Genomic DNA, 17,979 nt, shown 5'->3' with positions numbered 1-17,979 from the left:
TTCTTTTGACAGGTTAAGATCTCTGACGTAATTTAACTCATCCTAATTAAAAAATTGAGGAATTGTTGACATCCCCTCATAACCACTGTCACCTTAATTAGTATCAGAATGGTGGTTATAGGGGCAACACACATCCACAGAAAGCTCTGGAAGCTGGGAAATGCTGGGATCGGTACTTATTCTGAGTGAGGGACTGGGAATCTTGCAGAGTAAATCAGGATAATTTCACTTGCTACAGTTGTTTCGATTTATTCCAGTAATATTTACTAGACACTGACATCGTACGGCCGAAGGCCACCCCAAAGCCCGACCTGCACCCGCCAGTACTCGGCTCCGCTAACGTAAAGCACACCTAGCCATCAGCCATGGCCCACCTGAGTCAAGTGAGCGGACCGCAGCCCAAGGTAGAGAATGGCGACCCATTTTAATTACGCATGCAACGCACTCCCCGTGCCTACAAAATTCCCCACACAATAATGAAGTAATCAAAAACAAACAAAAGCCCCTAATTAATAGAGTGCGACGTAGGAGTGCCCGGGTCACTCACGTGTAGTTTTCTACTAAAACAGCTGTGAGTGCAACCCTTGCGGCCTTCAGCCTAAATTCAGTAGTGAAACGTGTGACGTAACGCAAACCGCCCCAAATTAGCATTATCATTCGCCACTGGAGTAGTTATCAAGAAACAGACAGTCTCCAGCTTGACTCTAATATTCAAACTTATTTTAGACAAACTTATTAAATGTCAATTCTAAAACATATATCCCATACAGCACAGAATGTTTCAGTTATATTTCAGTTACGTTTCAATGTTTCAAATACATAACATTTCACAATCCAGCTTTCATAAACATTTCAGACATGTTTCTTTGCAACATTTCATTCATATGTGTTTCGAAATATGTATGAAATATAACAGTATTTTGAAAATGGAACATATTTCAAGTGATGTACCTGGTACATAGCTGAAATGTAATCTATGATATTTACCCACAGTGCACTGTGCATTTGTTTCCGGTTGATGAGTTGTCCGTCTGCAATGTTCATGTTTGGTTCATGAGGTTATGATTATAGTCATTTTTGATAAGGTATGATTATGTTCTTTATACATTATTCGTATTAAGCATAGCATTACTAAACGTTTTATAGTCGTAAGTATTTTACATATTACGATATAGAAACTAGACTGTGTGTTAGAAATATTCACTATACTTTAGTTATTGCGTACATAAGATATTGAAATATTTTCAATCATTGCTGTGAAATAAACTACTTGATGATCCCTAAAGTTTAATCCGTATTACTTTTTTGTTCAGTATATTCCGGTTATTCTGTTTTTTGTAAGTGAATTAATATTATCCTAAAAAACATTCTCCCCCCTCTCTCGAAACAGTATCGTCTTGATCGTTATAATATTGAAATCGGTATGTTACGAACTTATTATTTTAAGAAATACTATTTAAATGTGTTGTTTTAAGTCCTGTTTAGCTGCTCTTATACAGAAATGTTTAATAAATACTTTTGCATAATGCAAAGGTTAGATTGTAAACAATATGTTTGCTCCAGTAAAATTTTTTTCCAGATATTTTCCCAATTATATTTGTTTTGTAATAATTTAATGCATGTTTCAGAGTGTATTTTATTAATATTTATCTTTAGCCTAAGTAAAAACATATATCTTGACAAAATAAGTTATTTTCCATTTGTCATTCGCAACACTGGACTATTTGCAATTCCACCTAGGTTTCTTGTGTCTATACACTTGTTATTTAACCCTTATGCACAGTTTGTAGGTATTAATGTTTGCAGGTTTGTGTCCTAACATTTAATGAGCATTTCTTTTCCCTTAGTGTTACAATTATAGCTTTGCATGGCAACGTCAGGTATTTTATGGTATGATTATAATTTTTTAATTTTTGTTGGCTTTCTGGTCAGCAGATGGAGTTCTTGTAGTTCGCAACATGAAATTTTAAAAGTCGCGAGAGTTTTTAAGAAACACTATAAAAAATTGTATGACTAGTTCAAAAAATAAACATCTCCATGAGCTAACAGTTTTTAATGCAGTTTATAGTTGTCGAAATCGCAAGACATGGATTTTAACCAAGTTGTACGACTAGCTTCTTACAACTGTACAAACAATCTTAAAACTGTTGTTACGACTGTCATTGTAGAACTGGCTTTTACATATTTTGTGCATAACCTTGAAAATACATAACTTCAAATTTGTGAACTAATTCATGTTGTTTGAGACTTACCATAATTATTTTTATAGCAGGTTTTTCATCATTTACATAATATATATTATTTATTTATAAAAAGCAAGTATTTAAAACCAAGTATTAAAAGCTCTCTTGTATTTAATGTTAATATTAGAGAATTATAAGGAGTCTACTTAAAATAAATTTATCTATAAAACAATAATGCACCTAATATATTGCTTTGAGAAAAGTTATGACATACTTATAAAATACATTCATTTCAAGTATGTTTTATTATAACTATAACCTAATTTCACATTTAAGTTATCTAAGGTAATTCAATACAACAAACTAAAGCAATTTCTGTATCCACATGAGTTTTAATGACTACCCTTGCATTAGATGGGACAACATAAAATCACCAAAGCATATACAATAGGTTACTAGAAATCTTGCCCTGTTTTATCCATTATGTCTGAACAAAAATATTCATTTCTGGAACAATGGTGTGCCATTCACATTGGTGAAATTCATGATATTTTAACATTTTTCATCTTTATGTTAGGAGTATCATTCAGATTTGTTTATATAGATGTAAATGAAAATGAATGGCTAGAGTTAGTTGGAAAATGATCTAACCCAGTTGAATTAACCGCTAACAATTGAGAAGTACATAGGCCTATATAAAGTAAATTAATCTAAAGTACTTTTGTTAATATTGGAAGTCTGAAAAAAAAATTATTAATGAAATAAAATGCTTTTCTACAATATTCACTTTATTATCAACAGATGCGATGATGACAGAGGAAGCTTCTTAAAACTTTAATATGAAAATTAATTCTTTCACAAATGCTCACAAAAGGTGCTTCTGCTTCTACCATAGGCCTATAACTTAAATTAGCACTGTATTAGAAAAATATTTTAATTCCTTAAAGGATATTGCAGTGATTTAACATTTAAGTCAACAAAGGGTTATAATCTACCTTAAAATATAGTGTTAACTATCGAAGATAATTCTTTAGAAAAAAAATTCTCATTGTAGTATGAAATTTGCTTAGGTGAATCCACATCGTGATTGCATGCTGTCTTGAGCGTGAAAATATTATTGCAGGCACTACACCAATATTTGCCCACATTACAAACACACGTTAGATTAACATATTAGCTTCTTAAACAGCATTTAATTATTGCATTGTATTATAAATATTGTCTTTACTGGAAATATGGGCAGTGTGCATGTAAGATAAAAACCATAAACTGGAAAATTAATCTAATTATAAATTACCAATTTAATATAGTATAGTTACTTAAAATAAACAAGCATTGTAGGTTGTCATTTAATTTTTTTGTTTTTTGACAGCTGTCAGTCTTAAGACAATTAAAATGGGGAAGATAAAGAAAGCCAGAACTTTTCTTGGATATTCTTCAAGACATTTGAGGAGGATAGCTAGACAACAAGCATTGTCCGAGATGGCAGAAAGAAATTTTAATTACCACATCCCAGAAAACATTGAAAACCTTTATGAAAATGGTTCTTCTATTCGTGAAGATTTAACTGAAGTAACTGCAGAATTGTCAAACAGATGTAATGATAGTGCGGATGATTTTGTACATACCAATGAAACCACTGATGATAATTGGAGCATGGAATTTAATAGTGACAGTAATATAAGTGATATAGATATTGATGCAGTTTGCACAAATGAAAGTTCATCCCAAGATGAAGCCTCAAGTTTACCTTCACATCCCTTAAACTCTTCAGAAAAAGAATCTCTGAATGCAGATATTTTTAAGGAGAAAATTATTGAATGGTCACTTAACTTCAACATACCTCAAAATGCACTTTCTGCACTTTTGTGTATTTTAAAGCAACACACTTTCTATGATATATCATCTGATGGACGCACCTTATTGAAAACCCCTCGTAATGTAAATGTTACGACTATGAGTGGAGGGCTGTACATTCATTTTGGGCTGGCCAGAGCTGTGAAGGGACATATGATTCTTTCGTCAATGTTATTTTGTTCCCACCTGCAATACTATAAATAAAAGTAATAAAGCAATTACAAATCTCGCCCTGCGAAACCAAACAGAGATATATATATATATATAATGTAAAATATGATTCATTAAAGGGGATACAGAACTTAAGGCTTTATACAACAAAATTCTTACAGATTTTAAGCAAGTATACTTTAAACAAGCTACACATTAAAAAAAAATTGATTTAGTTTATTACACTCGGTTACATTTCGTGATTCTTGTCTGTATTTGGTAGTGATGTTGCCACCTACCACCCACCCATCACCACTTAAAAAGTATTAATGCTAAGGCAGGTAGTGGTTTGTTGGAGATTTATTTTTTCAGATGGTCTTTTGGTTCTGCTAAGCCTTCTACTAATTAATGTTTGCAAATGAAATGGTGTGTTTTGTCTAGAGTTTATTTACTATTTTCATGTTAAAAATAGTGCTTTCATGCTGTTGGTGATATCTGTGTGAAATGTCAGTTTTATTTGTTTTAGGAAAGTGAATATGACATAAAAGGGAGTGAAGAGATTCTGCAGTGGAAATCTTCAGGAAATGCGTATGGAACTCACATTGGAGTTCTCTTAATGCTGTGCAAAATTTTGAAATTTGTTGAAATCAAATTGAAAATTGTAGTCGTTGGTATTAGTTTCGGACAAAATTTTAATTTTCGAAGCTTCGAATGTAAAGAGATTAGGTATTTTTTCTGAACTGATCTGCGATTAATGCTTGTATTTATTGGAAATTAACTACGTACCAGCAATAAAATTCGAACTATTTTAAAGTGAACAAAATCAAGCAATAATACTACTGTTAATAATGGTTAACAATAAGTCGATAACCAATTAAAATGATTCCACTCTTAATATGTATACAACAGCAAAACTGGTCACTCTAAATGGTGCAGACATTTTATTTCTCACTAAACGAGGTGTTTAATTGAATTTATCTATCTTTTGGCTTTGAAACTCTTTGCCTACATACTTTTCTCTTAATTTATGTTTTATAAGTGTTTATCACACTATTTATGTACTGTAATAAGTCTTGTGAGAATTTTAAATTCACTACTATGTATAATTTTCTTTCCATGTGTAGTATAAAATGCATTTTAGAAAAACTTTATACCATATCAAATACAACAAATTGAATATTTTGAATATAAATATAATGTTTCAAGGCCGCTAGGCTACTAGTCAATGCTTCAAATGGTCTGATTTAGAAATAACTACCTGCAAGACCCCTCAAGCATTTATTTCAATAATTCTAAGTATGTAATTTTAATTCATTATAATAATTTGTTCCAAATAAATGAAATCATTCATTACACATACTTATAGTCAGATGATGAATTTTTTAAAAAAACAATTTTTGTTAGAAGTTTGTGGTTATTTTAACACATTCGATGAAAGATAGTGTTAAATAATGTAATACCTACCATCCATTTGTTAATTGTATGATAGCATTAATTTTTGCTTAGCATACCACTTTTCTTTCTACTAAACTGCGTTAATTTAATTACAAGGAGAATAATATTTAGTTTACAAAGTTTCCTTGGTCATAACAGAAGTTATTCACTAAATAAATGATTTTAAGTAGAGTAAAGCTCTCCTAAGAAATTTTTGTAAGTACTGGCCAATTTCACTTAATTAACTAAATACTTCATAATATGTCTAGTTGTTTTATTAATAGAGAGTAATTAACTTTTTGGAACCTAATTAATCAGGAAAACTTCTTAAAAGGTTTGCTGTGCTTTAGTAAAGTTATAATGTTCATGAAATTTGCCAATTTCATATTGTAGGCACATGTTAAACTGCAACTACATTATGTATTTACTTAAGCAGATGTTGCTTTAAATTTAATTAAGATTACTAATTGTGATAGTGATAGTTGCACACTTTATGATACTAGTAGTAAAATAAGCATAAAAAAATCCACATATTTGTTTATTTTAATTGTAAATCAATGCAGTTCATGCGCAGTAATTTAACAGATTTCGGTGTTCCGACAATTACAGTATCTGTGTTTCATCTGTGCATGTTACATTCAGTTAAAATTTTATAAAATACAGCATGTAGGTATTCAGATGAAGTCTCCATTATGTTTTATTGCTTTAATGGAATAGCTATAAATTACCTGTTATTTTGACAGATATTAACTTAATCTTTTAAACTACTGGTATATTGTAAAACTTTGCAACAGCACTTTTTGTATTATAATCTTATACAATCTAAGCAGTTTTGGCAAATAAAAGTGAAATACATATTTTATGCTAACACTTGCACATAGGTTGTCTAAAAACATCTTATGTATTTGTTTTTCAAAATATTTTATATTATTATGTTTTTATTTTATTGTTATAATTATTTGTATAATGCTGTTATTGTAAGAATAAAAATAAATATAAAATTGGTTTCTGAATTTTTCTTTCCTAGTTAAGGGAAAATCAGTGTATATATGAAGTGGCAGCTAATATATTTTTGCAATTTTGTTGTGAAAGTCCGCTCAGTCAGTGTGAATATACTTTTGGCGTGCTGTGTAAATTTAAAATGAGTAGGCCTTGTACATAATATTGGTATGGGTTAATATATTTTATTTATTTAATGTGGATGACATGAATTATGCCATCAATTGATAATGCATTTGACTTTGCATTGACACTACTGCATATTCCTGTCATTTTCTTGTTTGATACAGTGTGACCGAGATTGTTAATGGTTCTCTACAAGGGGGGGGGGGGGGGGGGGGGGTAGAGAGGAAAAAGTGGTGTTAGAAGGAATATCTGTTCATCTAGGTGTCCGGGTAATTTATACCTAGTAATGGTATATGCTTATCTCTGATGCTACTAGCCAAATTATTCATAAAAATAATCTTATCAGCATACATTTACACAAAAATATTGTGTGTAGGTGTTGGTATAGTTTACTTTATGTCACGTTTTGTCTAACTGTAACATTGGAGTTTCAGAAACATTTTGATTTTAAATTTAATTGATACATCGATACGTTATTCCAGTATTTAATACTTTAAGATTTGTGATAAATTTAAGTATGGCCCAAAATATTTCAGAAATACCTATAAACCTGAAATGTTTTGATGTATTTCAGTGCTATGCTACACAAATAATATACTGATATGAAATATAGTACTTATATGTTTCTGAGTAATTGCATTTGTATACTACAAATAGGTTATTTTATTCAGTCTGAAACGTATCACACTGATGTGTCATAAACGTGACTAAAATATTACAAGGATAATGCAGTGTTATATCTCACACAGATATCTTGGATATGTTTAGGAGATATTGAAGTGCTATATTTCAAACCCACATTTTGTGTGTGTGTATGTATATATATATATATATATGTATGTGTGTATATATATGTGTATATATATATATATATATATGTATATATATATGTGTGTGTGTGTATATATATATATATATATATATATATATATTGGAGCTGTCACGTTATATTTCAGACATGTCTTGGAAATGTATCAGATATGTGGCAGTGTCATATTGCAGACATATATATTAGATATGTATCTGGGGTATTGCTGGGGAATGTTTCTGAAATGTAACACTGTTATATTTAAGGGATATTTCTGTGAAATGTTTCTGAAATATAACACTGTTATATTTAAGGGATATTGCTGCGGAATGTTTCTGAAATATAACACTGTTATATTTAAGGGATATTGCTGTGGAATATTTCTGAAATATAACACTGTTATATTTAAGGGATATTGCTGCGGAATGTTTCTGAAATATAACACTGTTGTATTTAAGGGATATTGCTGGGGAATGTTTCTGAAATATAACACTGTTATATCTCTGTTCGCGGACATTTCTACGTATCTGAAACATACCTGAAATATCGACAAAAAGGTAACAATGTTTCATGAGTTACATTTCTGAAATGTATTTGAAACTTTTTGTGCTGTATGGGTATAGATATTAAGTTAATCATTAAGTTTTATTATGTGAATTTAGAGCCACTTAAAATTAGTTAATTATATAGATTTTTACGAATAACGGAACTTTAGAAACTCTGGCGCGACAGGGAGCTCACCCCTCCCCTCGCGCCAGGGCTGCACGCCAGTACAGTGCGACTCGCGGACCGGGACAGACGCACGTCCCACGGGAAGCCAGCATCTCTTTGTTTCACCGAACGTCCATCTGGTAATTATAGTCACCACCAAAACTTTTTTTTTTTAAATACTCCCCATGTGCGCCCGGTCCTTTTCCGGTGTAGGGCCTAACCCAGCTGCGTCAATTTAACACGCCCCACACAAAGCATTACGTGGGGCCGTGCAGTATACGGTACGGGCCGTCTCCCGCCACCCCAGAACTTTATTTAATCGCCCAGTGCACAGGCACAGGCTACATTCAAGCTCAAAAGTGTTTTTAATTTAATAGCGAGCCGCGGTCCGCACAGGTGGGCCCGCGCGTCGCAAGTTACAGATTACGAGATTAGCCGATGCTAATCGAACGCTCTCCCTCGACTGCAACTGGCGTGAGGACTTAAGTAAACGCACGTAGAGGCACGCAGGTGTCCCTCTCAGATAACGTGTGCAGTTTAATCGTGTATGTAAAAGCACCACAGAGTGCCGTTTGATCAAGTGTAATATTGTAATAATAGTGTAATCAAAACTTCTACGTGTTCCGACGCCTCATTGGCAGTCATGTACCGCCGAGTAAACCTCGCGCCCAATGTAATGAACCAGTGTCAATCGTGAACAATAAAAAGTCCACCCCGCACCCCCCGTGCGCGACGTGCGACCCGTAGAACAACCAGAACAGTGTATGTAAATTAACCTAAACAACCCAACCTTATCAGGAAACAAATTCCATCACTGCCGACGGTTCTAGCGGACCACGCTGGGGCAACGAACCCACGACCATCACACGGTTAGACACCGAGCTAGCCTGGCGCCCTCCCGGAACAGAAATCTCTAAGAAAGCCAGCCACCCCGCTAGGACCTGCGCCCGATCTCGAACACGAGACCGCGGCGGACGGCAACACAAAAAACATACTTCGATGTGGTTTTTAGGTGCTCTCCAAACCATCGGTATGCTGAATTTCAAACTTTTTCCATTGGTGTAAATGTTATGTACAAATTTTAGAAACCTGATGCGGTGCCCAGGATTTAGTCTGACCACCGAGCTTAACACCAAAGTGTCCATGATAAGCTTTCTTTACAAGGTCTCGAACAGTCTTTCTGTTATCTTTTAATTTTGTATTTTTTCCATATGTAGCAAAACATCAGGATAATTTACATAACTTCTTCTACTGGAACTCATTTTTATCAACTTCGATTCATCATACATAGATAAAACTCATAAACTGACCTCAAATTTAATTGAATCATTGAAATGAAGGATGGTATTTTCATCATGTGGTTGATGCCACTCCCGCTGCCTGATTAAATTTTGAGTGAATTTTAAGTTGAAAATGATCTCAGGGGGCAAAAACGGGGATTCGACCTCATGGCTGCAGGCAGGAGTGCGTCGCGATTTTAAACAACCTGGGCTGTTCAGGCCACCCAGGATGCCTTGAAATAAACGGAAAACCGACTGGAAAGATACTGCACTTTATTAAGACTGTTACACTTGCTTGTCCAATGCCTGGCCGCGTCTGTTGTCAGACCGTCGCTTCATGATAGGTTCGATACCTTGACGTTGCGGGCGAACAGGATAGGTTGCAAACTCGTGTCTAATGATTTATCCTGTTACTGTGATTAACATGAATGCTGCGGCAAACTAACGTGATACTGATATACTGCAAATGTTGATGTGGTGATTGACGGTAAACATAGAATAACAGAAATATATAATTATAGTTCCTACAGGTGATTGCAATCTAACCCACTACAAATGCAAATGCTTCGAAATGTGCGTAAGCCCGGTGACGCCAACCGCCGGTGCTCCCTCTGGATCGCACAAGCCGTTACGTCCCAACAACACTTACTCTTAAATGCATCGAACACGCCCGAGCGTGATGTCCGCCGAGTGAGTGAAAGTGCCCCGCAACGGACACCACGCAGACTACAGCGCCTGGCTGGGTGTGGCAATGCGCTAAATTAAATCAGTAATTATTCTTTTTAAAAAAACAACCAAATTATAAACAATTAAAAAATGTTGTAATAATGTGAAAATGATGTGCAATTGTTAAATGATTATGTAATGTCAATTATATCATTTAAGTCCAAAACTGGTCGGAGCTGTTTTCCCGCGTTTCACCTGTCTTGGCGCGAGGTCGCGCGGCATCTTCGCGCCAGTGGCCGTCGGGAGCTCACAGGGGTCGGTCGCTCTGCGAACAAAGAACCTACCGTTTTCGCGCCACGTCCAGGTCATCGCAATAGTTGTAAGTTTATTCAAGTCCTTTCCTTTAGCTCTGCGCCCGACCCCACCCAGTCGTACGTCTTTTCGTGCGACTCTTAACTTAATTCATTTAATCCCAACAGAGATATTTAACTTACTACGTAATTTTCATGTCCTGCGCATTTGGACAGCAGATTTGAGTCATACGCAGTTTACAGGCTCCGAAGCCAGCGAATCGTTATTCGTCAAGAGCTCCTAGCAAGCTTCGTGTGTCATGTACTAACTCTTTAATCTACGTGTTTACAATTTAGCTTATTTAACTGTGTAATTGATGCCGCCATCGGTGTTCCCTCTAAGAGCATAGGCCGTTATGGTTCCTCAACACCTGAATTAGGGCCAGTTCTACGAACATGCCCGCGCGTGCAACACAGAGTAGGGGGGAGCAGTCCCTCGAACGGCGTGACATAAGTCATGGCCGGCTGTGTGTACGAAGTTTTAAAACCGCGACACACCCCTTCCTGCAGCCAAGAGGCCGAATCCCCGGTTTTGCCCCCTGAGATCATTTTCAGATTGATAATTACTCAAAACTTAAACAGGCAGCGGGAGTGGCGTCACCGGCTAGATGAAAACATATGAGAGTCACAGTCACTACTTACAGATTAACAAAGTTATAATTTGGTAAGATTGCAAATACGTATATGTGACACAGTTTAAATCAGCTATATTGAAGACACGTATATTAAAGAGTTAGTACATGACACTCGAGGCTGGCTAGAAGCCCTTAACAAACAACTATTCACTGGCGTCGAAGCCTGGAATCTGCGTATGAACCAAGTCCGCTGTCTTAATGCTTCAAGACGTGAAAAATTACGTACAATGTTGAAATATCCCTGTTGGGATTAAAATGAATTATGCTAAGAGCTGGACGTAAAGACGTACGACTGAGTGGGGTCGGGCGCAGAGCTAAATGAAAATGATTTGATTAACTTACAACTATTGCGATGAACTGGACGTGGCGCAAAAACTGTAGGCGCTGCGTTCGCGGAGCGCAGTGGTGTAGCCAGGATTTGTGTATGGTGGGGGGGGGGGGGTTAAGAAGCATGCTCCCCCCTCCCCCCCGTAAGAAAGCCGTTGATCCGGGGGTCCTCCCCGGGGAAAATTTGGATTTTGAGGTGTAAAATAGTGCTATTTTAGCAGTTTTCGGTACTTAAATTTAAATATTTTAATGGTAGAAATTTTATTAATTTTAATATGAAATTTGTTTGAGTGATGAATAATAAATTAATTAAAAATTTGTTGCTAAGGGGGGGGGGGGGTTAAACCCCTAAAACACCCCCCTGGTTACACCCCTGGCGGAGCGACCGACCCCTGTGAGCTCCAGACGGCTTCTGGCGCGAGGGCGCCGCGCGACCTCGCGCCAAGACACGTGAAGCGCGGGAAAACAGCTCCGACCAGTTCTGGACTTAAATCATATATTTGACATTTCATGATTATTTAACAATTGCACATATTTTTCACATTATTAAAGTACGTATCTTTTAATTGTTATTAATTTGGTTGTTTTAAAAAGAAGAATTACTGATTTAATTATACATTAGAGCATTGCCACACTTGGCCGGGCGCTGTAGTCGACTTGGTGTTCGTCGCGGCGCACTTTCAATCACTTATGCTCGGGCGTGATCGATGCACTTAAGAGTAAGTGTTGTTGGGACGTAACGGCCTGTGCAAACCAGAGGGAGCACCAGCGGTTGGCGTCAGGGTATCCCAGAAACGAAGTGGAGTTCATAGCCTGGGGTATCCTTGACACAAAGTGGCTTGAGTCAAGCAGGTGGTTTTACTTCTTTTTTATCTCAAAAAGTAGATCTGTTAGAAATAAACTAATTTCATTTCGATTTAGCACCCCAAATATAGCTAAATCGGTTCCAAAATCATAGGCACCAAAATTTCTTTAGTCGGCCTGTGATATTTTTCTTTTAAGACAGGTTTTAAAATATGTCTGATTTGGACAAGACCAGCCAATCAAACTCGTGCCTATCGAAAATGGAAATGACATGAGTTTTTATTACAACTAATCTTTAAAATTATTTTATTTGATTTGATTTGCTATTTTCAATTGGGCTTTCGCCCGGTGGCAATGTCATATCCTTTCTCACTCTACATCATACCTCTCCTCTCATAGTTATATTATTATGTCCCTTGGATCTCTCGCCAGAGATGTGTAACATTTAATCAAAGTAATGAGCAAATTCATGTGTTCTCATGATGGAAATACACTCTCAATACCAAATTTGAACACGAAATCGAATTTAGAATTGTTTTAAAACATTGCCGAACATTATAAATATTTACAAAGTCTATTTTCTTGATGCGAATTACATGTTGTTTACACTAATGCAGCTAGTACTCACTGTCGAAATAGCTATGTTGACTATTGATATATATTAGCAACCGAAATTTATAATTACATTACGAAATAGCTCCGATAAAAACGAAAAAAAAAAGCTTGTAAAATACTAAGCCCTGGCATTAGACCTGTTTCTTGACATTATTTTTAAATACCTAATATTGACGTCCCTCGGCTTCTGGTCCCTATTTCCCCGTTTACTAGAAATTCCTGTTGTGCCCGTACTGCTCTCGTCGGAGAGGTGTGGGTACAGGCCAACATGGCCGGGACCGGGGAATACGGGACCTGGAGGGCGGGTGAGGTGATGAGGAAGAATGGTAGGCAGATTTAAAGGACCACTCGATGTTAACAGTTCCACGAGCCCCTTTATTGTAATCCTGAGAGCCTGCCGCGGCCTGGCGGGTCCGTCGCGGGATGAGCGCCCTTCCCACGAAGACCCGGACTCCCGAAGACCGTTTCGTGCAACCAACTCGTCTCGACACGAACTAGAAATCCTCCCACGTAACAAAGTTCCTGAATGCTAATTGCTCCACAAAGGCGCATAACACGTGCGCGGTTCTTTACGTAACAGACTCGTAACGACGGCGAAAGTTCGGCGGTGCGTAACAATGCTTACGCGTCCTATGATGTTCGACTCGTGACGTAACTCGTAACTCGTACGCTCAATCGTGTGAGCGGCACAACGAAGGCAGCTCAGCTGCCGCAAAACCCGTACAGTGGCGCTGTCGCCGGACCGCGAGCTCGGTAGACGCGCCGCGCGATCAGCGCGGAGCGGCGTGCACGTCTGCCGCTGAACGAGTCCTGAGTAACACTGCCCTTCCCCACCCGCCCGCGGGCCGTCGCGCGCGGGCTGCGGGGGAGGGGAGAAGAAATCGGCCGGCGTGGGAGAGCGCCACCCCTCGCGACGTGGACGAGCGCCAGGCCGCGATTACATATTAACACTGCGATACATTTGCGAAAATTACAAGATTATTTACACAATAATTAATACATTACGGTTACATTATTTACACACTTATTAAAATTCACGACCATTTGAAAAATATATACAACACAGAATTATTTACACACTAACAGTGGCCCACTAGCATGCTAGGGCGCACGCGGGTGCGTCCCTGACCGATGCACTACACTGATGGTTCACTGGGGAAACAAACTCCCTCAGGCCCGCGTCGGTGGCCAGGTACGGCTTCTGCATCTGGGAGGGTACGACGACTGTCGTCAATATGCTGCCCATCTTGTAAAAATTCTTTAAACACTTTAGTACTGTAGTGTTTGTTTTTATTTTGTGAATGTTGGTTCTCATTATGCAATACAGATGGCAGCACAATGGTTACGCATTACCGTTCTATATTCAATGACTTCCGTCCCATCGTTGTCGGAGTAAGGTTTTTGTTTAAATGTTTCAAGGAATGTTAAATCAACAAATATTATATCGGAAAAGTTGAAACATCGACGGATAATTATTGGTTTTATATTAAGCTAGTTATTCACTTTTTTTAAAAATCCCGATAGTTATCGATATTTAAATTTTACTTCTGACATTCAATTGTTTGTCTACCGCAGCGGTACCTTTTGGTGAAAATACTTATTGTCAACGCCATATTGAGCGAATGTTGCTACGAAAAGTTTGGGTGAATAATCAAAGTGTTTCTGCAAGTGCTGCAGGTATATATGTTTATAGTGAGTGATTACAAAGAAAAATAGGTGCTGTTGTTAAATATTCTTAAGTGAAGAGATAATGAGTTGCTCGGATTCTAAGAAATCGAAGAAGAGAAAGAGCATCAAAAGTGGAAACATGGGTGACGTTCTGGGGAAAGAATGTGGAGATATTGAAAAGGACAATTTACTAGAAGAAACATGCGGCGAAGACGTTAGAGAGGAAGCCGACGGCGCTCCTAGCAAAGATGAGCAAAGTTTCCAATTGAGTGATGACCCTGGGCTAGCTGATGTAAATACCCCAGATGATGGAAAGGTAGGCAGTAGTGGTATAGAGTAAATAAAGCACTAGTATGTCAGTAGAGCTTAATAAATCTGGGTTGGTTAATATTGGACAATAGAGGTGAAGAGGTATACACATTTAAAAGATCAAGTTATATATTTAATTTTATTGTGTGAACGTTTGGTTCAGTTTGGTATTGATGCTCTCTTTCCTATTTCTAACTATTATTTTGTAGTAACCTTGATATTGTAGTCCTCTTTGTGCTAATTTGAACTCTGATTACCAGCCTTGAAAGTAACTTCCTAATTGTTAGTCTTTTTATGATGGCATTAAAATATAAAAATTTTCTTGGACAATAGTGTTAAGCCTAAGCTACATTTGCGATAGAACACAAAACAGCATGAACATAGCATGGTTTCACATGCTCAGCACAGAATTTGAAACTACATTTGCATACGTAACTGGTTCAGTGTTGCCAGCCATAATACACACAATTTGGGTAAACTAGCCTCTACTCGCCTCTATTCGCCTCTAATTTCGGGTTCAAGAAGTTCTCAGTTCAGATGTCACACAAAAAAAAGTATGAAAAAAAAATATTGCAGAGTTTTAATACAAATATTTTTTACACTGTTCTTTTGAATCTCATAATAGCGTGACAATATACAATTTTGTAGTTTAAATGCAATATTGGCTCTACTGCTAGGGCCTGTGGATAGGATTTTAAAATGTGTCATTTTTTTTTTTTTGGGAGTTGGGGGATTTAATGTAAACGTAAATGTTACTACTCCAGCCACATGTGAAACATTGTATTTTCAGGTTAAAGGTTGGTGTAAAAATGTTGTAAATTGTTTGATACACTTGCGATTGGATTTCCGCCCGTTGGCAAGTAGTCCTCCCCCCTCTCTACTCACATGTAGTTACCTGTAATATGAATATGGCAACTTAAATTTTGGTTGTCCTTTAATAGTGTAGCCAAGGCTGTTTTCAATAAGAGATATCCCTATTCCTCATGTCGCTACTCTACTAGCTGAGTGATACTAGCTGCAATTTGATCCTGTGGTTCTCCAGAGATTCTTAGGAATATAGCCTAATTGAGGCTGTTTAAAAAAAAAAAGCAGGGATATTTGATGTTAGTGTGTTACAGACATGGAAAATAGTTTTACACCCCTTTTGGTTTTCCATTCCAAGTAAAAATTATCTGTATTTTTTTAAATATTAAGTTTTTCTTTTTTCTAAATTTATGTACTCGAGCGGCTCTTATTGGTTACTGGGTATGGACATAGTAATTTGGGTATGTGTACCTGAATTTGGGTATGTCTAGCAACACTGCAGCAATTCAAGAAATTATATTGTTTTCCTTCCTTTTATATTTTTGAAAATTTTCATTTTCAAATGTTTTAGATTTTGTCATATATTGCATGAAGCAGTTGAGACCTAAATTAAAGCATTGATTTCGCCATTTAGTTTTAATTGACTTGGATTGATTAACTACAAAGCTTTGCCTTGCAAATAAATACCATGTTAAAATTAGTTTTTTCTCTTTGAAATGTACTTAACACAATCAATAGCTAATCTATGCCACTGATGTAGTGTATATCTATGAAGTATTGTATGCTGATTGGTCACACACAGAAAAGTTAGCAGTTCGACAACTTTCTGTGCCTCGTCCTGTTTTGCGGTACGTGTGATATTTTCCAATGTAGCAGATGTTATCTGTTTGTATACATTCAACTTATGTACGTGTATGCTGTGTGCATGCTGCCGGCCTTAAGTAGTAAATGCTTGTGTTTTAAATTACCAGCTCAGCAGGTAGGTTCATACTGTTAGGGCACTATTCTAAAATAAAGGGTAAACTCTCAAAAATGAGTAAATATGTAGTTGGGCGGTATTTGCGAAAAAAAATGCTAAAAATCCGAAAATACTTTTATTCTATGCTCTTTCACTTCCTCTTTTCAAAACAACCGGCGGAGATAAGAAATTCCAAATACTTTAGGAGATATCAAATTTTTTAATTTTGCAATACAAGACCTGTGCAACCATTCGACCGGCACAATTTTTGCTATTTAGCTGTGTGTTCGTGAATGCGTAATTAATAAAATGGTTGATTAGGTCAGGTCAGTTACATTATTAATACTTTCAAACTAAGCCAACATTAAAAATAATGTGAATTAATTTTAATGGCTGTTTAGTTTTAAAATATTTATAATGTAACTGACCTGACCAAGCAAACCGGGACAGAGGATGAACAGTAAACTAAAATGGTCGATTAGATCAGGTCAGTTACATTATAAATACTTTCAAACTAAGGTGATATTAAAAATAATGTGAATTAATTTTAATTATTCTTTAGTTTTAAATTATTTATAATGTAACTGACCTGACCTAACCAACCGGGACAAAGGATGGGCAGTAGGAACTCATATAATTTTTTTTTACTTATTACTTGCGCAACAATATTCAAATAACAAATAAGACTTTAAAATTAGAAATGTTAAAAACTCACCTAAGTTGGAGGTGGTAATTAAAGACAGTTTTAAACAATAAATGAACTAAATAATCACGTATTGGCTCATTTGAATTCTGGCCTATCACGAACAATCACGTGACATCATTATCCAATAAAAAAAAATTGATACTCATAAACAAGAAACAATGTTGAACGCCACAGAATGCACTGGGATTGTGATGAAATTTAAAAATTCGATATCTCCTAAAGTATTTGGAATTTCTTATCTCCGCCACATTTAATGAAAAGAGGAAGTTGAAGAGCATATAATAAAGGTATTTTCGGATTTTTGACATTTTTTTTCGCAAATACCGCTGAACTACATATGATGAAATTAAAAAATTCGATATCTCCTAAAGTATTTGGAATTTCTTACCTCCACCAGTTTTAATGAAAAGAGGAAGTTGAAGAGCATATAATAAAGGTATTTTCGGATTTTTAACATTTTTTTCTCGCAAATACCGCTCAACTACATATTTACCCAAAAATGGATTTATTCAGTACCTTATGGTATTTCTAATTATAATATTGAGGCACATTCAGATATTTTCAAGAACGTCACTTATAATTAACCATT

At 36.2% G+C, this 17,979-nt stretch overlaps 1 protein-coding gene across 4 annotated transcripts in view; it reads left to right on the top strand.

Moving 5' to 3' along the window:
* Positions 1-14,538: 14,538 nt before the first annotated feature.
* The window catches only part of LOC134530617 (uncharacterized), a 111,672-nt gene continuing 108,231 nt past the window's right edge, over positions 14,539-17,979 (top strand). Inside the window, exon 1 of one of the 4 annotated variants that reach the window (XM_063365611.1) lies at positions 14,539-14,929. In XM_063365611.1, the coding sequence (XP_063221681.1) occupies positions 14,696-14,929 (234 nt within the window). In that variant the 5' untranslated portion in view covers positions 14,539-14,695. The remainder of the gene's footprint in view (positions 14,930-17,979) is intronic. The other 3 variants (XM_063365612.1, XM_063365614.1, XM_063365613.1) reach the window with 3 other exon arrangements.

Source organism: Bacillus rossius, chromosome 3, assembly GCF_032445375.1.
Source record: "Bacillus rossius redtenbacheri isolate Brsri chromosome 3, Brsri_v3, whole genome shotgun sequence".
NCBI classification, from domain to species: Eukaryota; Metazoa; Arthropoda; class Insecta; order Phasmatodea; family Bacillidae; genus Bacillus; species Bacillus rossius.
This window is presented reverse-complemented; position numbering and strand designations above follow the sequence as displayed.